At 44.5% G+C, this 24,687-nt stretch overlaps 1 protein-coding gene across 1 annotated transcript in view; it reads right to left on the reverse strand.

The window, feature by feature from the left end:
- Window positions 1-3,645: 3,645 nt before the first annotated feature.
- PTH1R (parathyroid hormone 1 receptor) overlaps window positions 3,646-24,687 on the reverse strand; it is a 40,802-nt gene continuing 19,760 nt past the window's right edge. The window contains exons 4-12 of the mRNA XM_039368789.1: window positions 22,414-22,508; window positions 20,537-20,723; window positions 19,369-19,546; window positions 13,234-13,294; window positions 11,421-11,487; window positions 9,349-9,443; window positions 6,843-6,984; window positions 5,159-5,200; window positions 3,646-4,565 (exon numbers count right to left, since the gene is read on the reverse strand). Of these exons, the coding sequence (XP_039224723.1) occupies window positions 4,203-4,565; window positions 5,159-5,200; window positions 6,843-6,984; window positions 9,349-9,443; window positions 11,421-11,487; window positions 13,234-13,294; window positions 19,369-19,546; window positions 20,537-20,723; window positions 22,414-22,508 (1,230 nt within the window). The 3' untranslated portion in view covers window positions 3,646-4,202. The remainder of the gene's footprint in view (window positions 4,566-5,158; window positions 5,201-6,842; window positions 6,985-9,348; window positions 9,444-11,420; window positions 11,488-13,233; window positions 13,295-19,368; window positions 19,547-20,536; window positions 20,724-22,413; window positions 22,509-24,687) is intronic.

Below are 24,687 nucleotides of genomic sequence, written 5' to 3' on the forward strand. Positions count from 1 at the left end.
TTCCTCCCCCCCCTCCTCCTCCTCCTCTCTACAGCCCCCTAGCCCTGGTGATGTTGCCTTGTTGGGTCATGAAACGTCTGCAAGGAAACCCCCGAGCTCAGAGAGCATCAAGGACCCCATAGTTCTCCTCCTCCTCTTCCTCCTCCTCCTCCTCTTCCTCCTCTTCCTCCCTTCCAGCACTGATGATGTTCCCAAGTTGGGTCATGAAATGTCTGCAAGGAAACCACCCAGTTCAGACAGCACCAAGGACTCCACCTTCCTTCCTTCCTTCCTTCCTTCCTTCCTTCCTTCCTTCCTTCCTTCCTTCCTTCCTTCCTTCCTTCCTTCCTTCCTTCCTTCCTTCCTCCTCCTCCTCCTCCTCTTCCTCCTCCTCCTCTCTTCTAGCACTGATGAGGTTCCCTAGTTGGGTCATGAAATGTCTGCAAGGAGACCATCTAGCTCAGAAAGCACCAAGGACCCCACAATCCTCCTTCTCCTTTCTCAATATTTACAATATAACTTTGGGGGAACGAGAGAGAATGCTACAGGTCATCCTCGCTTTATAACTGTTTGTTTAGTGACCAGAATTACCACAGCGGTGAAAAAAATGACTTATTACACACTGAAAAAAAGTGTGACTTTTTCACACTTACGACCATTTTAGCATTTCATGTGATCACAATTTGGACACTCGGCCCTTGACCCCCTATTTGCTTCGGTCACAGCCTCCCGGAGTCACGTGATCCTTTTTTTGCCACCTTCTGACAAGCCAAATCAAATAGGGGAGCCAGATTCACTTAGCGACCATGTGACTAAATTAACAACCATAGTGATTCACTTAACAACTCTGGCAAGACAGGTAATAAGATAAAGGTAAAATGTAACAACCTTCTCACTTAGCAGGTCGTAAGTCAAGGGCCGCCTGTATTTGTGTCCCATGGAAACACACAAGTAAAAAACACATATCACAGAATGCTGGCATTAGCTAGAGAGTTCAGCTTTTATTTGGTTTTAAATGGGGAAGTTCCTAGTCCTCATGGCTGCAACCATAGAGGAGGTTTCAGAAAGGCGGGGGGTTGAGTAAGAATCTGAGCGATTTGGGGGTCCATGTGCTCGGGGTGTGTAGGAGTCCGGAGAAAGCATCCATTGCTTCCCTTCGCAGCTCCCCCACCCTTTTCACAAAATTTCACCGAAGCAGCATAAATTAAACAAAACACGGTGGAATAAATTATTAGACAATATAACATCCATTGTGCAAATTCGAAGGGCAGAAACCAGCTTATTTTTTAAAAAAACAAAATCATATTTTTTTATCGCAACCTTAATTTTCAGAGCGATTTTGTTTCCCTCCAATTGTTTGCTATTGCAAGCGGTGTATATGACCAGACGGGCAGGCAGGAGGGGGAGAAGGGGGGGAGAAGAGGGTCAAAAAAGTCAAAATGGCTTCTGTGATTGTGCAGCCAAACCCTGGATGACTTTTTCTGAACACCCCCCTGGAGACACCCAAAGATGGGAACGCATTCAATCCAAGTGAGTGAGTCCTTTATCAAAGCAGCGATGATGATCTGTCATGGCTTCCTTGCAAGGGATTCTGGGTGCTGCACTTTCTTTCATTTATTAAAAAGCCAAACCCAGTGCTCCTATTTGCAGGAGGAGACGTTTTCTAGCAATTTTATGCCTTAATAATATTTAAAAATCAGGGTAGAAAATGAAATTCCTGCCTGAGCAGGGGGTTGGACTAGATGACCTCCAAAGTCCCTTCCAACTTTATTATTATTATTATTATTATTATTATTATAAATTATGTCATCGGTCCCAGCTCAGTTAAGAAGGATACCTTATCCTGGAGTTGGGATGAACTGATTCCTTAATCTGCAACAGTCCTTGGTTTACAACCATTCATTTAGTGACCGTTCAAAGTTACAACACCATTGAAAAAAGTGAGTTATGAACACTCCTCGCAGTTACAAGCGTGGTAGCGGACCCTGCGGTCATGTGATAAAAATTCAGGCACTTTCCAGGTAGTCCTCAACCTACGATCGTGACTGACCTCCAAAATATCTGTTGCTAAGTGAGACATTTGTTCAGTGAGTTTTAGCCTGATTTTATGACCTCTTTGCCGCAGTTGTTAAGTGAGTCACTGCATTTGTTAAGTTACTAACACAATTCTGAAGTGAATCTGGCTTCCACCATTTGCCAGAAAGTCACAAAATAGAGGATCACGTGACCCTGAGAGACATCGTCATAAATATGAGTCGGTTGCCAAGCGCCTGAATTTTGATCATGTGACCATGGGCATGCTCCTACAGTCGTTAAGTGGGAAAAACAGTCCTTTTTCCAGTGCCGTTGTAACCATGAATGGTCATTAAATGAACGCTTAAGTCGAGGACTAATTGTATTTACAATGGTTGCAAGCAAACCAACCATTTGCAACTTTCCCAACTTGCTTCTGAAGCCGCATTCACTTAACCACTGTGTGATTCATTTAATGATTATGTGATTCGTTTAACAACTGCAACGCTTCTCTTAACAACTGTGGCAAAAAGGTTATAAAACCGCTTGCCCTTCACTTAACTACCACAGTGGGAATTCTGGTCCCAATTATAGTTGTAAGTTGTACAATGCTAGGAAAATGGCTTAGAGTCCCTTCTTCCTAAAGTCTGGAATTTTTGTAAAGAATAAAAATTCCCTTTTAGCTGATTCTCAGTCTGTTTAATGAATGGCAGAATAAGACTTGATCCATTTATGAGAGAGAGGGACCAGCTTGAAAACTGTCACCTTAATGCAACAGTGCCTTCGTGCACAACCTTAAAAGCAAAATTGTCCACTTAAAATTTTTTGGGTTCCTCGTAGCCGGATCTTTGGAAAACAGAACCGTCTTCTGTTTCTCGGGCGCTGATGGGGGGGAGGCGGTTTGTTCCGGCCCACTGTCAAAGAGGCTGGGGATAACACCATGTACTTTTCTTCGACATGAGTCGCTCATGAGCAAACCAACGTATTGGCTGCCCCAGAACCCCACCCTCTATCACTCTGGGATGGGCCCAAGTTCACAAACACCCCCCAAATTTTTTTACCACAAATGGCGCTGAATAGGAGAGGTAGAAAAACACAATGTTTGGGAGGTGAGAAAAACAGCCCCCGTTGGACAGGGGTCAATCCCCATTTCTCTATCCAATCTCTCTCATTCCTTCTTTCCATTGGATAGTGCAAACAGCGCTCATTTCTTCACGACCTTTTTAACCTGCTCATCTGATCCTCAGAGGGTTGCCCTTGGTCCCAGGTGGGTTCCCAAGCTCATAATCCTGATGCAGGGATGAAGGACCCAAACCCAGAGTTCCGTTGCCTGCATCCAGCCTCCTTCCCACTTCGTTCTCTATCCAGCGCTGGTTTTCCCTGTTATTGTGAATCAATGATCTGTCTCCGGACAGAGAGACAATATTATCGTCTGTTTTGCTTTTGAACTGACTCACTGTTTTATGCACAGCAGACTCTAGATTATTGATCGAATCATAATGTATCCTTCCACAATAAATGCTGGACAATCTCTTGATGCCTTTGCTCGGGGGAAGGGTGGAGGAGGGGGGGCTGAGTGACCAGGAATAAGAGCCCGGGACAATATTATTTTCTCATGCGGTAAGACGGAAGCAAAAAGATAACAGGATAAAGGACAAGCAGGAAAATAATTTCAATTTTCTTTCGATTGCGAAACCCTTGTTTTCACTTGGTCGCTTAAAACATACAGCGCTGGAGGGGGGGAAAGTCCTCTCTGGATACAACATGCATTGTGGTTTTTTCCCCCCCCCCTGCTAAATCAAATCTTAAAAGCAAATCAGCCACGAAGGTGCAAGAAAGTTTTGCTCTGAAATGTTCCTGGATGGATCGGATCAATCTATTGGCAGAGTCCTTTTCGTTCCCCCTAAGGAGAAAAACTCTGAATGCCCTGGGAGCACTGGCCCCTTTCCCCTGTGCTCCCCAAAGATAATGGGGATCACCCTTGCCTTCTAGGGCAGGAGAATGCAGGGACTCTGCCGGGTTGCCAAAATTGTTGCTGTCCTTCATTCCGGCAAAATGGTGTTTCTCGTTGCAAAGAATCGAGTGGAGAGTCAAACCCCCCTCCCCAAAACCGCAATGGGGATCAATTTTACTGGAAGTTGCTTGCCACCCTCAGTGTTTTCAGGGAGCCCTAAGTGGGGCTGTCTAGCCCTCATCTCATTTTGTCCACTTTACATCACAGATTCTTCTTCTTTTTCCAACAGGGCAGCTGGCTTGTAGCCGTTGTAAAGTCCGGAGCTGTTCAGATATTCCTCCTCTTTGCTGTAATGCTCGGGCCCTGAAGACGCCATTGAGTTTTCTGAAATGGACCCGTTCCTGATGTACCCAGGCAAATTCCGGTGTCCGTTGAGGGCTCCCGGGGCTGGTTTGCCGTTCAGAGGGAGCGGCATGCCCCCTTTGGCGGTGACATTCGTGACACTGGTGTGGGACACCATGGGTCCGTAGCTGTAGGTGGTGCTCCCACTCCGCGCCTTTCTTCGGAAGTCCAGTGCTAATGTCCATCGGCTCCACGACTTCTTAATCTCGGCTTGGACCTGGGGAGGGTGAGGAAAGGGGTAGGGGTGGGGGAGAGAAGGATGGTTATTATGGGATGGGACTGGTGGAAAGTTCTGACCCACAGCCGCTAATGGAAGACACTCTGGGGAGGCGTAAATTGGAGTTTGCAAAACGATTTGGAGAAACCTGAAGGGATCTTAGATGGTTGTGTGAGTCCTTTGGGGGGATCGATGGGAAGGGACTTTTGAAGTCATTGGGGCGGTTCGTGAACCTCCCCCCCCCACATACACATCTCGAAAACACAATCAAAATGGTTTGTGAGACACACACACCCCCACTCAGCAGTTGGAATCTGATGAACCGATCCATTAATCAGCTGATTTCGTTGGCAAGTCCGTGCAGGGGACTCAAGTTAGCAAGTTTGAAGGAAAAAATGTTTCATTGGGGGATCAGTTTTATGTGGTGGGCAGCTTTTTAGTACAGCTATTCCCACTTCTGAAGAAAAGATGCCCTCTCCCCCTCTCACTTTCCTTCCCTTCCCTCCCTCCCTCCCTCCCTCCCTCCCTTCCTTCCTTCCCTCCTTCCTTCTTTCCTTCCTTGTGCTTCTGTTTCTGCAGACTGGGATACTCACCTCCCCATTACAAAAGCAGTAGATAATTGCGACGAAAAATCCCTAGGAAGAAAAAGAAGGAATAAAATTGGACTGGGATTGACTTCAAGAATAGCTTTTAGGCCTCACATGGCTGACCCCCAACTCTGACCTAATCCACAATGGGGTGGGTAACATACAGGTAGTCCTTGACTTATAACAATTCACTTAGTGACTGTTCAGAGTTGCAACGCCACTAAAAAAAGGGACTTATAAGTTTTTCACACTTACAACCATCGCAGTATCCCTGTGATCAAAACTCAGAAGCTTAGCAACTGACTTGTATTTATGACAATCGCAGTGTCTCCTGGAGGTCACGTGATCCTCTTTTGCGACCGTCTGATAAGCAAAGTCAATGGAGGAGCCAGATTCATTTAACGACCATATGACTAACTTAACAATGCAGTGATGCACTTAACAACTGTGGCAAGAAAGGTTGTAAAATGGGGCAAAACTCACTTAACAAATGTTTCACTTAATAGCATAGATGTTGCCTCAAGGTTGGTCGTAACTTGAGGACTACCTGTATAGTGGAGAATCCCTCATACGTCTTCCTAAGTCAGGGGTAGGCCACCTTGGCTCTTTGATGACTGGTGGACTTCAACTTCCAGAATTCCTGAGCCAGCCATGCTGAGGGGAAAGGGAGAGGTTTCCAAGCTGAGCCATGCTGGCTCAGGAATTCTGGGAGTTGAAGTCCACCAGTCATCAAAGAGCCAAGGTGGCCTATTCCTGATATAGGGTGCCATGCTGGCAGAGGGATTCTGGGAGTTGAAGTCCCCTCATCTTCCTAGTAACTCAGGGGTAGGCAGTCTTGGCTCTTTTATGACTCGTGGACTTCAACTCCCAGAATTCCTGAGCCAGCCATGCTGAGGGGAAAGGGAGAGGCTTCCGTGCTTAGCCATACAGGCTCAGGAATTCTGGGAGTTGAAGTCCACGAGTCATAAAGCAGCCTAGGCCTAGTCCAGAGCTAGGCCATCTTGGCTCTTTTATGACTTGTGGACTTCAACTCCCAGAATTCCTGAGCCAGCATAGCTCAGTTTGGAAACCTCTCCTTTTCCCCTCAGCGTGGCTGGCTCAGGAATTCTGGGAGTTGAAGTCCACCAGTCATAAAAGAGCCAAGGTTGCCTATACCCCTGACCTAAGTCATCTGGTTTATTGGCTTTCACCCAGTGTGTTGCGTTCACTTGTTTTGCTTTGTCAAGGAGTGTTTAGCTTGACATGATTTATTTTCCATCATGCCCCATGTAATCTTTTCTGGAGGGGGGATTATGGGACACTAAAATGGAGGAAGATCGAGAGAATGGATGGCAGCAATGAAATTACAATCGACTCATAAAAATCTGATTTGACTTCAGAGAGAGATAATAACTAATAACATATATTAAAATTTAAGAATTAATTTAAGAAGTACTAGTATTAATAACTGCTTTTTAATTCAATATTATTAAGAATGAATTCTTCATAAATCTCATGAGGAGTCTATTCTAGTTTGCAAGCTTGAACCCACAAGGCTCAAACCGGAAGCCCCTGGCTGGGTTGTGTGGGGATTAGGGGAGTTGAAATGCAAGGCATGGATGGAAAAAAAAAAAACACTTTATTGCATTTTCACCACCCTTCCTAAATCCTAAACTGGTGATTTTGAAGAAGGGGTAGAAGTGATGCGAACCTGGAAGGAGTTAAACAGCATTTCATAGTGCATCTGAATTTGCCAGAGGATTCCGGAAACCTCAGTGTAGGGCATGGCCATAAAAACAATATAGTGGACTCCAAATAATGGCATGAGGACCAGGGTGGATTTCAACAGTTTCCTGCAGAGAAAGAGAGAAGGAGGAAAGGTGATAATTACAGATAGAAGAGAACCTTTGTAGCTCAGGGATGAATGGAGGGGTCCCTGATGCTCTCTGAGCTGGGTGTTTTTTCTTGAAGATGCTCCATGACCCAGGTAGGGAACATCATCAGTGTTAGAAGGGAGGAAGAGGAGGAGGAGGAGGAGGAGGAGGAGGAGGAGAAGAAGAAGAAGAAGAGGAGGAGGAGGAGGAGAAGAAGAAGAAGAGAAGAAGAAGAAGAAGAAGAGGAGGAGGAGGAGGAGGAGAAAGAGGAGGAGGAGGAGGAGGAAGGACTGACTGTGGGGTCCTTGGTGCTCTCTGAGCTGGGTGGTCTCCTTGCAGACGTTTCTTGACCCAACTAGGGAACATCATCAGTGCTAGAAGGAAGGAGGGAGGAGGAGGAGGAGAGGAGGGAGGGATAAAAGAGAAAAGGAAGGAAGGAAGGAAGAAGGAGGGAGAGAGGGATAAGAGAGAAAAGGAAGGAAGGAAGAAAGGAAAGAAGGAAAGAGGGAGGGATGAGAGAAAAGGAAGGAAGGAAGGAGGGAGGGATAGGAGAGAAAAGGAAGGAAGGAAGGAAGAAGGAAGGAGAGAGTTTAAGAGAAAATAGGAAGGAAGGATGGAGGGAGGGATTAGAGAGAAAAGGAAAGAAGGAAGAAAGGAAGGAACCTTGCAACCTTCCCAGCCTGTGTTCGGGCAAGCAAGATCAATATACGAAGTCGGATTTATTTAACACCACATGATTCACTTAACGACTGCAGCGATTCAGGCTTTTCACAAGTGCAAAATCAGGCACGGCTGGTTTAACAAGCGCCTTGCTTAGCGAGGGAAATCCTGCCCCCCCCCCCCAATTGCGTTTGGGGTATGTTGGGGACTATCTCATAAGCCCCTTTTTCGCTCTTCTCCCCTTGCCAGGAAACGCCTTGAGACCCCCAAATGGTGCAGAACGGGGCCCGCTGGCCACATGGGGGTGGGGGGGGAGGAGAGGCTGGCAGAGGAAAAGAAAACCTCCGTCCGTCCGTCAGGCTGGCACGGCTCGCTTGGAAGCTCCGGGTGGGGAGAAGAAAGAGGGGGGGGGGTGAAATGTGAATTTAGAAAGAAAATATTTTAATTCAAAGCAGGCCGAGGCCAGCGGGATTGTTTGGCCCGGCTTTGCAAAACCCCAAAGTTTCGTTCTCAGCCTATCATTTTCTCCGAGATTTATTTCACCCTCTTGGAGGGTTGCTACGAATGTCGGTTTGGACGCAGCTGGGAGGGTGTTTTTCCAGCAGGGACACCGCGAGGGCCGATGCCAGGGGATGGGGGGACCCGCCTCCCCCCCACTCACCCACCCGCCCGCCCGCCACAGGCCTTGGTGCCCCCTCGCTAATTGCCTCCAGATTTGAATCCGTCTCTTCCGCCTCCGTGTCCGCCTCATTTGCAGCCAGTGGAGGCTCCCTCTGGGGCCCAGTTAGTGACGGGGTCAGATGCGGTTGTCCGTCACTCCTTTGGGGTCGTGGGGCTGATTGGCAGCTGTTGCATGGATCTCCTTCACCTTTCCTTTGCTCTCTCCTTCCTTTTCCTTCCTCTTCTCCCTTCCTCCGTTTTCCTTTCTCTTCCTCTTCACTTTCCTTCTTGATATCCCTCCCTTCTTCATTTTTCTTCTTCCCCTTCCTTCTTCCTATTCTCCTTCCTTCCTTCCTCCTTCCTTTCCCCTATTCCATGTTCCGTTTCCTTCCCCTTCTTCCCACTTCCTTTTTTCTTCATTCCTCCCTCCTATTCCCCTTCCTTCCACCTCCCTCCTTTATTTGCTTTTCTTCATTTTCTTTCTCTATCTTCTTTCTTTCCTTTCCCATCCCTCCCTTTTTTCTTTTTCTTCCTCTTCCCCTTCCCCTTCCTTCTTCCAATTCCCCTTTCCTCCCTCCCTTTCTTCTTCATCCTTTTCTTTCTCTTCCCTTCACCTTCCTTCCTCCCTCCCTTCCCTTTCCTGTTTTCTTTCATTTCTTCCTCACCCTCTCTTCTTTCTTCTCTTCTTTCTTCTCTTCTTTCTTCTCTCCTTCTTCCTTTCTTTCTTCCTTCCTTCTTTCCTCCCTCCCTCCCCCTTTCCTTTCCCTTTCCTGTTTTTTCTTTCCTTCCTTCCTCACCCTCTTCTTTCTTCTCTCCTTCTTCCTTTCCTTCTTCCTTCCTTCCTTCCTTCCTCCCTCCCTCCCTCCCTCCCTCCCTCCCCCTTTCCTTTCCTTTCCTTTCCTTTCCTTTCCTTTCCTTTCCTTTCCTTTCCTGGGACCAAATTCTCCCCTCTTTTCCTTCTGTTTTGTCACTCCATCCAGGCCGAGAGGAATCCCTGGGAAGAGGGGGACACAGTCAACTCACCGATACTGTTGTCTGGTATCACATCTGCCTGCATTTGTTTCCCGCAGCTTGGTTGCAAGTACTCTGATGATTTTGATAAACAGGATAAAGTTTGCCTGTAAGAGAAAAGGAAGGAAGGGAGGAGGGGGAAGGGAAGGGAAGGAAGAAGAAAAGGAAGGAAGGAAAAGGAAAAGAAGGAGGAAAGAAAGGAAAGGGAGAAAGGAGAAGATAAACAAGAAAGAGGAAGGGAAGAGGAGGAGGGGAGGAAGGAGAAAAGGAAAGAAAAGGAGAAAGTGAAAGAAGAAAGAGAAGGAGGAGAAGAGGAAAAAAGAGAGAAAGAAGAAAGAGAAGGAGAAAGAGAAGAAAAAAGGAAAGAAGGAAGGAGAAGATAGGGAGGAAAGAAGAAAAGGAAAGGGAAGGAGAAGAGAAGGAGGAGAAAAAAGAGAAGAAAGAGGAGGAGAAGAGAAGAAGAAAAAAGGAGAAAGAAAGAAGAGAAAAGGAAGAAAAAGGGAGGAAGTAAGAAAAAAAGAAGGAAGCAGTGGGAGAGCGTGGGAAAGGGAGGCAGGAAGGGAGCAATTGTTTAATACCAATAAAAGTGCCCCTTTGGGCAATTAGTCTTTCCAAAACCTATACCACATTTTAAAATATATATATTTATAATTACACACCTACTTCCTTTCCCTCCGCCCCCACCCTCCCATTGCAGCTAGGATCTAGAAAAAAAAAATACAAATTGCAAATCAAATCAAACCCACCCAGAGGGATGGTTTTGGGGGCCGGGTGGGGGGTGAAGGTGAGATGGGGACAAGACAGACCTCCAGGGCCAGGATGTAAAACAACAACAACAACAACAACCCTTTGGGGATGCATGGTTGCAAAAACCGAGGGCATCGCTCGCTGGCTAACCTGGTTTGAGATCTAACTAACGGCAGGCTATTCCAGCTATCCTGCACCCCTCCCGCCCCCACCCACTTTCTGGACCACCCAGACATTTTGGAGGGGTGAGAATGGAGGAGGCTGGCGGGAGATGACGGGTCAAATGCCAGCCTTAAAAATCTTTCCATTTATGGTCCACTGACCACAGAACAATGGTTTGCTCAGAGTGGACGTTGGTTTGTTTTGCAAAAAAAACCCCCAAAACAATTCTCAGGCTGGGGAGTCCGCCTCAGTTTCCCGCAAATGTTGTCTTCCCCATGTCTGAAGGAAGCTGAGATGAGTTGAGGTCTGCAGACCCCTCCCCCAAGGGACGGTGGCGGCTTTGTTCCTGCCACTGGGTTGTGTGTGTATCTTTGTGTGTGCGGTTATTTGTGCCTTGCAGTCTGGGGAAGAGATTTTTGCTCAAGTTTTGAGATTCTCGCCCGTCGTGGCAGTTTCGCTGGAGGTTTCAAAAACTGGACAACCCAGTTTGATGGTGTACATGTAGTCCTTGACATACAGACATTCGTTTAGTGACTGTTCGAAGTTACAACAGCACTGCAAAAAGTGACTTAAGACCACTTTTCACACTTACGACCACTGCAGCATCCCCCCGGTCACGTGATCAAAATTAAAAATTCAGACACTTGCAAATTGACTCATACTTATGACGTTCACCATGTCCCCGGGGTCATGTGATCCCCCTTTTGCGACCTTCTGACAAGCAAAGTCAATGGGGGAAGCCAGATTCGCTTAACACCCCTGTGATTATCTTAACAATTGCAGTGATTCACTTAACGACTGTGGCAACTGTCTTGCTTAGCAACAGAAATTTTGGGCTCGGTTGCGGTCGTAGGCTGAGGATTACCTGTAAGGTCTCCTGCCTTCAGTTTGGGGTTGGACTAGATGGCCTCTGAGGTCCCTTCCAGCCCTGGGACTTTATGTTCTATGAAGGGGAGTGGAAGCCCTCCCCTCTTAAAGCATGCCGGCTAGGGAATTCTGGGGGTTGAAGTCCAGCCAACTTAAACTTGCTGAGGTTGAGTAACTCTGATTTAAATAACAGGAAAGGCCTGTAAAAAAAGGGGAACAGCTTTGCAACCCCATCCTCCATCTTGACTTTTTTGACCCCTGCCTGTTAATTTCTCCTCTTTCTCCCTTCCCAGACTTCTCCAACTCACCAACACAGCCGTGAGGATGGGCACCTGGATAAACCACTTGAAATAGCCGGCGCTTAAATCCCAGCATCTGCCAAGAAAACAGGACATCCTGACAAAGCTGCTTCATAAATCTGATTTATTTATTTACTTTTTGTTATAAAATAGCTTTCAGTTCTAGGGACTGTTTTCAGGAACTTCTATAATCTTCATTTATCAAAAGACCTGTTGAAGTCATCCCCAACCTGCCTGGGAAAGCAAATTTATGAGAGGTTGAGCCTCCAAGTAAAGGAGTAGTCTACCCTTTAAAAAAAGGGAGTAGGGATAAACAAAAGTAGGTTTGTCTATTTCAGGAACCACAGATTCAAACAGGTTGGCTTTTAGGAGTGTTTTTCAAATCTGGCAACTTTAAGATGTATGGACTTCAGCTCCCAGAATTCCGCAGCTTCCCTTGATGGCTGGGGAATTCTGGGAGTTGAAATTCATACATCTTAAAATTACCAGGTTTGAAAAACACTAGCTTTTACTCATACTATGGGTTTTACAAAATTCCCTTGACTGGTTTTTTTTTTTTAAAAAATAACCCAGTCATTGAATTTGAGTGAATATTTTAATATACATATCTTTTTTAAAAAATAGAAAGTAATGTTGAGGTAATAAATGATCCAGCCAGCTTCGTGAGGAATAAAAATGTCATGGCTACACAAATTATGACTATTAGCAAAACAAATCATATGGCACTCTGGGATTAAAAAATATCCTCAAGTGCCAATTATTTTTTTTTTCAATCAGACAGGCAGTGTGTACATATTACATACATTCACACTTATTTGAGCAAAGGAAAAAATATTTAAAGCAAGATCAGAGAAAAACCAAGTTTACAGCTCTTTAGAGAGGCAAGTCTATTAGTTATTCATATATATATATATATATGAATGAAATAAGTAACTATATCTATCTACATCTTGTATTTATCATCATCCTTCCATTCATCCATTCATCTCTATTATCTCTTTCTCTCTCTTATTATATCTATCTGTCTGTCTGCCTGCCTGCCTATCTATCTATAATCTACAATCTATTTATTCCTTCTATGTATTTGTATCTATGTATATCTCTATGTATGCATGTAAATATGTATCCATCCATCATCCATATCTATCTATCTATCTATCTATCTATCTATCTATCTATCTATCTATCTATCTATCTATCTATCTATCTCTTCTATGTATTTGTATCTATGTATATCTCTATATATGTATGTATATATCCATCCATCCATCATCCATATCTATCATCTGTCTATCTGTCTGTGTCTGTCTGTCTGTCTGTCTGTCTGTCTGTCTGTCTGTCTGTCTGTCTATCTATCTCTTCTCTCTCTCTATCAATCTCTGTCTCTCTCTATTCTATCTCATCTGTCTCCTCTCTCTCTCTATCTATATCTATCTATCATCTATCTATTCCTTCTATATATTTGTATTTATGTATATTTCTATGTATGTATATATATATATGTGTGTGTGTGTGTATCCATCCATCCATCCATCCATCCATCCATCCATCCATCCATCCATCCATCCATCATCTCTCTTTCTCTGTCTGTCTGTCTGTCTGTCTGTCTGTCTGTCTGTCTGTCTGTCTATCTAACTCTATTTTTGCCAAATTATTTCTATTCCATGTTTAAAGTGTCACAAAGCTCATAGGTATTTTTTTTCCTGAGTTCTGAATTTGTGCAGAAATAAAAAATAAAACTTGTACCGCAGGATTCAAAGTTAGATAAAATATTTTTTTTTTAATGAAAGGAAATTCAGGTAGAGCAAAATCAGACACTTACTCGGTGTCTGCTAACGTCGCTCGAAGAGTTGCCCATATTGTGACAAACACCGCCGGAAGGCCTGAGAGATGGAAATCAAATTGCAGGAATGAGTCTCAGAACCGGATCAATATTTCATATTTGTCACCAGCAACCTTCCTAGTGTGTATGTGTGTGAAGTGGGGAGAGTTGTGGTGCTGTCTTGTTAGCACTTTGCGGCAAACATCTATGTTTCATTTAGAATAAAGGTGACAGCTGGATTGGATATCCTTATTGGAGGCACAATAGTCCTCGGTTCAAATTATCCTATTTCGTACACATGATGTGAAGACCCAGCTCTCTGGTCTTTCAGCCCTTCTAACAGTGGCTCCATCACCACCATAGCTGAGTCCCTCCACCTTCTGCTGGTCTTCCTCTTTTTCGCTTTCCAAAGCAGGACAATTTGAACTGGTAGTCTCCTTCTCTCCTTCTATCTTTCCTAGCTTCATGGGACCTCTCCAGAGAAGACATCAAGTATATCCAGAGTAAGGCCATCTGAACCTGGTGCTCATCTTCTCTTTCCTTCCACCTTAGGTCTATGGTGGTGATGGAGCCATTGTTAGAAGAGCTGAAGGACCAGGACAAGGTCAGAACATCCAGGAGAAGATGGATATTCCTTTCCTTTCCTTTCCTTCCTTCCTTCCTTCCTTCCTTCCTTCCTTCCTTCCTTCCTTCCTTCCTTCCTTCCTATTTCCTTCCTCCCTCCCTCCCTTTCCTCTTTTCCTTTTCCCTCCCTGTGTATTCCTTCCTTACTCCCTCCCTCCTGCCCTTCCTTTCCCTTTCTCCTTTTCTTTTTTCTTTCTTTCTTTCTTCCTTCCTTCTCCTTTTCTTTTTCCTTCCTTCCTTCCTTCCTTCCTTCCTTCCTTCCTTCCTTCCTTCCTTCCTTCCTTCCTTCCTTCCTTCCTTCTTTCTTTCTTTCTTTCCTTCTTTCCTTCTTTCTTTCCTGCCTTTATCATTGGAAAATTCCCATGGATCATTTCCAATTTAGGCTGCCTCCAGAATCACAGCCAATTTCCTTCAAATCAGAGCAAGCACAGCCACCTCTCAGCTGTAAAAAAAAAGCCATTCAAAAAAGATATATTTAATAAATAAACATTGGCAAAATCATGTAACTGGCTAAGCCGAGGTGGCGCAGCAGTTAGAGTGCAGTACTGCAGGCCACTTTAGCTGACGGTGTTCAGCAGGTCAGCGGTTCAAATCTCACCGGCTCAAGGTTGACTCAGCCTTCCGGGGTAGGTAAAATGAGGACCCAGATTGTTGGGGGCAATGTAAATATATACATATATACATTGCTTACTGGTGTACACCGCTTAGAGAGTGCTTGCACTTAAAGCAGTATGTAAGTCTCATAAATAAATAAATAAATAAAAGGGAGAAAGACAGCAAAAAAGCAGAAAGTTTGGTATTTTAAAAAAAAATCTGGATTTTTCTAAGTATTTGCAGCTCTATTTAAAAAAAGGACAGAATTTTATAGAGGCCATTTGGAAATTATTTGCCAGTTATTAGCAATAGACAGTCCCCAAATAAGTGCCTTTTGGTTTAACCCTTTTAGGTACATAGCAACAGAAGAATAGATGTGGAAAGTAGGCCATCAGGTGATCATGGTTTGGTGAGTAGGGACAATATAGCAAATTTTCTTCCAGAAGACCAGAGAGCAAAGCATTTAATTTGCAAATCTATTCGATGGCTGGATTTAATCCAGTTTAAAGAAGTTAATTCTTCTTTTCTCACATTTTTTCCGGCAATTCTGCCTTCTAATTTGGCTGTCGAAGCTAGACAATATGGCACCCATTTCTGAGGTAAACCGTTATCTGTACGAATGGAGGGATTTTTTTTTCCCAGCCCACATGACCAACTTCCCAATCCTTTGGCAGAGAGAAATAAATAAAATAAAAACCTCCACAACCCTATTTTATTTTATTATCGCATAAAGTAATGTAATTTACAGCCTGCTTCCACTTTGAGAGTCATGTTCCAAGCTGGACTGTAACACGCAGTAGCTTATGAGATAATAAAAGAAAATTGGTTAAATTTTGAGAGAGACAATGGTTTTTTTTTTGTTTGTGTGTGTGTGTATGTGTTTTTTACGGTAGATGAGTCTGTTAATGCACATCAGACGTTCCAGGTTCCGAGCCAATATTTCAAGGAATATTTCCTTTCCAAGGTGGATTTTGGCATATAATGCATTAAAAAACAACCTGCATTTTCTTCGCCAAAGTTTCTCTTTACATTTAGCCCTTTGCAAAGGTGCGGTATAATCTGAATTTTGATTTTATGACACTCATGACAGGGATGGGGATGTGGTGGTCTGTGGGGGCTAGGGGTGCCCGTTTTCAGTTTTTGGAGGAAGAACAAACCGTCAATCGAAGGAAATAACAGAAGGATAATAGCTAAGGCTGTATTCTGGGTGGGCCTGTTGTACCGTGTAAAATTTCTGAACTTTGACGCTGAGGTTGCGTGTGTTTCTTAACTCTGCTCGGCCTACATCACAACAACAACATGCCTGCAATTCCAACACTAAAATTCTACAGCAAAGCAAGCAATAACTGCAACCACACAACCCCACATTATTGCCTGGAGATTTACAGCTTTGATTTACAGGCCGTTCTTGCCTTATGACAACAATAGAGACCGGAATTTCTTTTGTAAATTGTTGTGATTGTGAGTTGAGACAGACCTAAGGATCTTGGTTTGCACCTGAATCACAAGTTATCAACACCCAGACTGAGATATTCATTTGGGACAATTATATAGGTAGTCCTAGACTTAGACTCGCAACAGTTCATTTAATGACCAAGTTACAATGGCACTGAAAAAGTGACTTAGCACCGTTTTTCACACTTAATGACCGTTCCATCATCTCCACAGTCACGTGATCAAAATTCAGACGCTTGGCAATTGACTCATATTTACGATGGTCGCAGTGCCCGGGGTCACGTGATCTCCTTTTGCGAACTTTTGATAAGCAGGAATCCAGATTCACTTAAAAAACATGTTATTAACTGAACAATTCACTTAACAACTGTGTCAAGAAAGGTTAAAAAATGGGGCAAAACTCACTTAACAACACAAATTTTGAGCTCAACTGTGGTCATAAGTTGAGGACACCTGTACCTGGAGGCAGCAGAAGAGAAGAGAAAGAACTGTAAAAGTTCACAAAATGACCTGGAAATAGAAGTTGAACAAATGTGGCAAAAGAAAGCAAAATTAGGATCAATAGTGATAGCATCTTGGGTGCAATCCCAAAACATCTGGAGCATCCCTTGAACACTACCGGCATTGACAAATTCCCTATCGGTCAGTTGCAAGAGGCAGCTTGACTTGGAACAGCTGATATCCCATGCCAATATTTTTAATCCATCAAACAACATCTGGCTATCCCAGGTCCTTGGCAAGGACTAGAGAGGTGAACCTAAAGGTCAAATCCAGTCTAAACATCTGGCTGGCTGTGCAAGCAACCCTAATAATAACAACAACTGGAGCATCCCTTGAACACTGCTGTCATTGACACCATTCCCACCAGTCAATTGCAAAAAGCAGCTTTGCTTGGAACAGCTTGCCAATGTGATCTTGAACGCTATCAAACAACCACACCTAGCTATTCTAGGTCGTTGAGAAGGACTCGGGAGTGGACCTAAAGGCCAAATCTAGTTTGAACATCTGGTTGATTCTGTGACCAATCCTATCATCTATTATGATGTTTCTAAGGGAATGGTGGAATGGTGGAGAATAAGGTGAACTGAAGTTCTCTAGGAGCAAAAGTTCATGAGAACTTATGGCCTCCCAGAAGCAAGCTGGTGGTCAACCTGGTGGCCCACTCAAGAAGGTCCCAATTCCCAAACTCAGTCAATGAGGCTGACCTTCCCAGATTAGGAGGGTCTGCGGTTCTTCTCTTCCAAAACTTTTCATGGATTTGAGAATGACTGTGACTGTCTCTCTAAAATGTCTCTCACACGCATACACCCATGCTTCTACAAAATGTCCACCTTCCTCTTGGTCAGCCCAAGCTATTTTGGAGATCTTAATGTTTCTTTCCTTGACGCCTGCAAGGAAAACAGACCTTGGCTAATGATCTGCCCACCACTACATCCCACATCCTGTTTTCGGCTAAAATTGCAGCTTTCCGTTCTCGTGTCCAGACAAATGTGCTCAGGATAAACTCGGAGACCTGACCTCAAAGACGGGGTGGAAGAAGAGAGAAAAAAAAGTTGATGGAGGCATTTCTCCAATCTAGAGGGTTGAGGGGTTCCATCCCACCTCATAAACACGTTCAGGAGGATTCGGAGACTTTGGTAGCCTTCAAAAAGTCCTCCTGACCTTCTCCTGTAGGACATGTCGTTGAAAGATTTAAGATGGAGGAACTCAAGGCCAGACACTCAAGTCTGGCAGCTCCAAAGCCACGTGAAATGCAAAGCCAGATGTTTCTAGGTCAAATAAACTGAGATCATTTCCACCCAAGTGACTTTTGGAGTCTTCTGAGCCACATTGGAGGGATGTAAACTTCATTGACGTTGTTTTGGGACATCAGTAGCTGAAGAACTAGAGGACCTCATTTATCACTATTGCAGACGTGAAAAGTCTTAAGAGAAGAGGTGATTGATTTCTCTGGATGCAGAGAAGAAGTGGAGAAGAACAGGAGCAGGTAGATCTTTAGAGAAAGTTGACTTTTGACATGTGGTCTAATGTTCCCCAAGAAATAGGAGAGCTCTAGAGAAGAAGCCAACATCTGACTTGGTATAGTTCAACTCTTTCCCACCTTAATAGCTGAGGGTCCTTTATTTGCCACTAGTCCTCAAAACAGTTGAAGAAACATCTAAAAATCTAACTAGCCATGCCCCTCTAGACACTGAACACTAAACACTAAACTAGAAGAGAATATTGATAGCTCAGGGTTGAGTCTTCACTGCTCTCTGAGTTTGATGGTTTTCTTGCAGACATTTCATGACCCAACTAAGTAACATCTTCAGTGTAGAAGGGAGTGGAGTTTGCAGAGAGGAGGAGGAGGAGGAGGAGGAGGAGGAGGAGGAGGAGGAGGAGGAGGAGATCTGGGAAGTTATTGGTGTTTTCTGAGTTGGGTGGTTTTGTTGAAGACATTTCATGACCAAAGTAAGCAATATCAGTACGAGAAGGGAATGGGGTTTACAGAGAGGAGGAGGAGGAGGAGGAGGAGGAGGAGGGGGGAGAGGAGGAGGAAGAGGAGGAGGAGGAGAAGGAGGAAGAGGAGGAGGAGGACTATGGGGTTCTTGGTGCTCTTTGAGTTTGGTGGTTTTGTTGAAGGCATTTCATGACCAAACTATGGAATATCATCAATGCTAGGAGTGGGTTTACAGAGAGGAGGAGGAAGAAAAAAGAGAGGAGGAGGATGACTGTGGGGTCCTTGGTGCTCTCTGAGCTTGATTATTTTCTTGCAGACATTTCATGACCCAACTAGGTAACATCATCAGAATCCCCACTCACTAGCAGTGACAGAATTACCTAGCTGAGTCATAAAATGTCTGCAAGAGAACAACCAAGCTCAGAGAGTGCCCAGGACCCCATAATTCCACCATCATCTAATACCAAAAATGTGGAAGGTGATGAAAGAGAGATCCTCCATTATTCCACCGGTGCATTGCTTTGAACACCTTTGGGAATTCAGATCTCAAGACATAAAGATGGCTCAAGTCACCAGGAGCATATTCTTCATCCTCTAAATTTCACCAAAATGTTCAGGAGAAATTCAGGAACTCTTTCACTCAATCTCAAGGTCAGTTTTGCGCAATAACATCTAAAGATCTTTAATGAGTCGATTTAGGGTCCATCTAGACAGTGTGAGCTTTTATCAACCACATAGGTGGATGTTGTCCAGAAGGAAGGATCTTATTTAAATCACGGTTTAATCTACATCATGATTTCCATAAATCTCGCCTTTCCACCAACATCTAGAGGGACTCCCAAGTGAAGGTTCGGATTGTCCCATTTTGGGACATCTTTGTATCTCAGTTTGATCTTCCCTTCTTTATTTTTACCCAAGAACCACCAAAGATGAGTTGCAAGAGGTGTTTATGGACCTCTCACGGCCAGGAGACCAACTTCTGGAAGCTCCTGAGATCCTCCTTGGCAGAAAGACCAACTCACCCCAGCCAAACAACGTGAATCCACAGAGGTATTTCTTCTCCGAGAAGAAGGCCATGAAGATGAGGCTGTGAAGGTAGAGTCCTTCCACCAAAATCCAGTAGTAACTGGTGGCCAGGAAGTAGAGGAAGAGAGTCACGACTAATTTGCAGCCCACCTGGGGCGAGTACTGAGACAGATACTGAGAGACAGAGAGAAAGAGAGAGAGAGAGAGAGAGAGAGAGAGAGAAAACGAGAGAGAGAGAGAGAGAGAGAGAGAGAGAGAGAGAGAGAGAGAGAGAGAGAGAGAGAGAGAGAAGTTAATTGGACAATATTGATAAGTCCTGCTGTGGACATTGGACAGGCTGTTTAAACTGGGCGATGGTAAGTTCTAGTCCTCTCTTAGCCATGAAAGCTGGCTGGATGACTTTGGGCCGATCATCAGGAGAGGGTAAGTTCTAGTTCTGCCTTAGGCGTGAAATCCAGTTTGGTGACTTTGGGCCAATCACTAGAAGACGGTGAGCTGTAGTCCCGCCTTAGATAGGAAAGCTGGCTGGCTGACTTTGGACCAATCACCAAGAGATGGTGAGTTCTAGTCCCGCCTTAGCTGAGTGATTTTGGGTCAGACACCAGGAGACGGTGAATTCTAGTCCCACCTCAGGCATGAAAGCCAGCTGGGTGACTTTGCACAAGTCACCAGGAGACAGTGAGTTCTAGTCCCGCTTTAGGCATAAATGCCAATTGGGTGACTTTGGACCAATCACCAAGAGATGGTGAGTTCTAGTCCCACCTCAGCTGAGTGACTTTGGGCCAATCACCAGGAGACAGTGAGTTCTAGTCCCGCCTTAGACACAAAAGCCAATTAGGTGATTTTGGGCCAATCAGCAGGAGACGGTGAGTTCTAGTCCCGCCTTAGGCACAAAAGCCAATTAGATGACTTTGGGCCAATCACCAGGAGACGGTGAGTTCTAGTCCCACCAGAGGCTTTCATGCCTAAAGCCGAGTGACTTTAGGCCAGTCGCTCTCTCTCAGCCTAAACTTGCAGGGTTGTTGTTGCGGGAAAAATTGGAGGAGGGAGGCACGTACACCGAGTTATTTATAAAGTAATAAAAGCAGAATAAAATGATCAAATAAAGGAAATCCTTGACCATTTCTTTACTTGGAAAGGTCTTTGCAAGCAGGAGGAACTAACCAGGGTTGAGTTATCCATTGGGGTAGCTTCGGTCATGGATCGGAACTCGTCCTCCGGGATTATTTCCATCTCCTCCAGGGCTGAACCGGAATACAGCACGGCGTCCTTCACAAAGATGCTGATTGCCCGGAGCATGAAGGAGACAAATAGATGCATGTGGATATAGTTCCGGGTGCAGTGCAAACGTCTGGAACAAGAAAAAAATACAAAATTTCAGCCCTTGGCTAATCCTTGGCAAGGGATTCGTTCGCAGGCTGACCTCGGGAATGGCATTTGAACTGGTGACTTGAATTTGGCTGGAAAGGACTCAGACACGAACCCACCTAGTTGATTAATGGCAAGACGGGCGGCGTCTGAATTTAATCAGTCAATAAAACAAGAATAAGTGCACCATAAAAATTGAGTCAGGGTAGTCCTCGGCATACGGCCATTCATTTAGTGACTGTTTGAAGTTGCAACGGCAACTGAAAAAAGGGACTTATGGCTGTTTTTCAGACTTAGGACTGCTGCAGCATCCTCACGGTCACCTGATCGCAATTGAGACGCTTGGCAACTGATTTGTATTTATGACAGCTCCACTGTCCCGGGGTCACGTGATCCCCTTTTGCGACCATCTGATTAACAAAGTCAATGGGGGAAGCTGGATTCACTTAAGATCTGTGTTGCTAACTTATCACCTGTGATGATTCACTTAACAACAGAGATGAGAAAGGTCATAAAGTGGGGCAAAACTCACTCAACATATATCTCACTTAACAACAGGAATTTTTGCCTCCGGTGTGAGTGTAAGTCAAGGACTACCTATACAGAAGGTAGGCAGGGGTGTTAGATTGTGAAAAAAAATGATATAAAATAATAAAATGAAAATACAAGGTAGTAAAATAATAAAATGAAAATACAATGGAAATTAATAAGAATAGAATAGAATAGAATAGAATAGAATAGAATAGAATAGAATATAGAATAAATTAATAAATTAATAGAATAGAATAAAATAGAATAATGAATAGTATAGAATAGAATTATGAATAGAATAGAATAAAGAAGAGATGAGAACAGAGAACAGAACAGAATAGAATATATTGAATAGAGAATAGAATAGAATAGAGAACATACAGAATAGAATAAAGAATAGAGAACAGAGAACAGAATACAACAGAATATACTGAATAGAGAATATAATATAACAGAGAACAGAACATAATAGAATAAAGAGAACAGAGAACAGAACGAAACAGAACAGAGCAGAATAGAATAGAATAGAACACGAACAGAAAAAAAGAAAAGAAAAGCCAAAACAATAGGACAAAAGTCGCTTGTTTTATAAAATAGCAGCTTTTATAAATTTAGAAACATAACAAAATAAGATATAGAACACAGTGCATGGATAGATTGAAAACACGCAAAAACTACAAAAGCAATAAGGATTTTCTGTGCTGCTTTTTCTTTTTGTGAAATATAAAATAATGGCTTAAGGACCCCATAAACCAATTTAAAACCAGTTAAGGTGGCTAAAAGCCAAAGTTGGCCTTTATGTGGGTCAAATAAGTCAAGATGGCAGAGAGCTTTCAAGAAAAGATTGGACTTGAGTTTGATTGGGATGGTATAAGATCTCCTATCTTGGGCAGGGGGTTGGACTAGATGACCTCGGAAGTCCCTTCCAGTCTTTATGATTCTAGGATTCTATGATTATAAATACAGTGTGATGGAAGCCCCACCCCTTTGTTTGGACATGTGAAGGGGCGGACCTTCACAAGGGGTGGGGATTGGCATTGACGTAGCTGCCATTTTGACTTTTTTGACCTTATTTGCAAACCTCGCAGGAAAAAGGGGATCTATGGAAGGAAGGCTTTTTATCAGGCATGGCCCCAACTTACCGGAAATAAGCTAAGATCATAACCGCAATTGTCAGCGATCCCAGCGAGATGGAATAACCAACGGTATAAATCACATAAAGCCGATGAAAAACTTCCTGCAACACACATATACAAAAGGATGCAGAGATGTGTTTGTCAATCTAAGATGGGTGGACGTCAGTTCTAAGCCAGCACTGAATGAAACTGGCTGGGTGACTCTGGGCCAATCATCAGGAGACGGTGAGTTCTAGTACCAATTTAGGAATGGAACCCGCTGGGGGACTTTGGGCTAATCACCAGGAGACTGGGAGTTCTAGTCCCTCCTTAGGCGTCAAAGCCGGTTGGGAGATTTTGGGCCAATCACCAGGAGACTGGGAGTTCTAGTCCCTCCTTAGGCGTCAAAGCCGGTTGGGAGATTTTGGGCCAATCACCAGGAGACTGGGAGTTCTAGTCCCTCCTTAGGCGTCAAAGCCGGTTGGGAGATTTTGGGCCAATCACCAGGAGATGGTGAGTTCTAGTCTCTCCTTAGGCATGAAAGTTGGCTGGGTGACTATGGGCCAATCACCAGGAAATGGTGAGTTCTAGTCCCACTTTAGGCGTGGAAAGCCGGCTGGGTGACTTTGAACCAATCACCAGGAGACCGGGAGTTCTAGTCCCTCCTTAGGTATCAAAGCCAGTTGGGAGATTTTGGGCCAATCACCAGGAGATGGTGAGTTCTAGTTCCACTTTAGGCATGGAAAGCCGGCTGGGTGACTCCGTGCCAATCACCAGAAGAGGGTGAGTTCTAGTCCCACTTTAGGCATCAAGGCCAGCTGGGTGACTGGATGTCACATTATCAACGTCTGCAACCTTCCCAGCCAGCAAGTGAAGGGATTATCTTAACAACGGAGGCAAAAAAGCTTACAAGGTCAAGTTTGACTTACTTAACGGCCACCTCACTTAGCAGTTCACATTCCAGCCCCAATTCTACTCGTAAATTGGGGACTAACTGTAAATGAATGCATTATGCATAGCTGCCACTACGACAGGCCAGGATGGCTTACAAAATGTAACTGAGGAAGTATTTTTATTAACTGGCATGCTAAACCCAGGGGGGGGGGCTTAGTAAGCCAATTATGGAAGTTAATGAGTTGCACAGAAGCCACAATCAGCGGTTAATCACGGAAAGCAGGAGACAACATTGAGTGTTTCATTATTGCTCACACTTTCAATTGTGTGAAAGTTTGCAGCTATTTTGGAACACCGCTGGATCTGCACCTAGAGATGATTCTGAGTCAGTTTGGTGTAGTGGTCTAGAAACCAGGAGGCAGTGAGTTCTAGTTCCGCCTTAGGCACGAAAGCCAGTTGGTGACTCCAGGCCAATCACCAGGAGGCGGTGAGTTCTAGTCCCATTTCAGGCATGAAAGCCGACTGGGTGACTGTGGGTCAATCACCAGGAGACAGTGAGTTCTAATCCCGCCTTAGAAATGAAAGCCAGTTGGTGACTCTGGGCCAATCATGGTGAGTTCTAGTCCCACCTCAGGCATGAAAGCTGACTGGGTGACTCTGGGCCAATCACCAGGAGACAGTGAGTTCTAGTCCCGCCTTAGAAATGAAAGCCAGTTGGTGACTCTGGGCCAATCATGGTGAGTTCTAGTCCCACCTCAGGCATGAAAGCTGACTGGATGACTCTGGGCCAATCACCAGGAGGCAGTGAGTTCTAGTCCCGCCTTAGAAATGAAAGCCAGTTGGTGACTCTGGGCCAATCATGGTGAGTTCTAGTCCCGCCTCAGTGAAAGCTGACTGGATGACTCTGGGCCAATCACCAGGAGGCAGTGAGTTCTAGTCCCGCCTTAGAAATGAAAGCCAGTTGGTGACTCTGGGCCAATCATGGTGAGTTCTAGTCCCGCCTCAGTGAAAGCTGATTGGGTGACTCTGGGCCAGTCTTTCTCTCTCAGCCCCACCCACCTCACAAGGTTGTTGTTGTGCAGAGAATAAGAGGTAGAAGGAGTATCATGTGTGTTCGCTCTCGAGTTGTTTATGAAAATAATAAAGGTGGGATAGAAATTCAATAAATATAATCAATTAATTATATTTAATTATGTTTAATTAATCAATATAGATTATAAATAACAGAATAACAGAGTTGGAGGGGACCTTGGAGGTCATCTAGTCCAACCCCCTTGCTCAAGCAGGAGACCCTTACAGAATCAGAGAAGAGCAGCGTTGGAAGGGACCCTGGAGGTCATCTAGTCCAACCCCCTGCTCAAGCAGGAGACCCTATGCTATTCCAACAAAGGGTTGTCCAATCTCTTC

The sequence above is a fragment of the Crotalus tigris genome, unplaced genomic scaffold, assembly GCF_016545835.1.
Source record: "Crotalus tigris isolate CLP2741 ecotype Arizona unplaced genomic scaffold, ASM1654583v1 scf7180000020932.1150333, whole genome shotgun sequence".
NCBI lineage: Eukaryota > Metazoa > Chordata > Lepidosauria > Squamata > Viperidae > Crotalus > Crotalus tigris.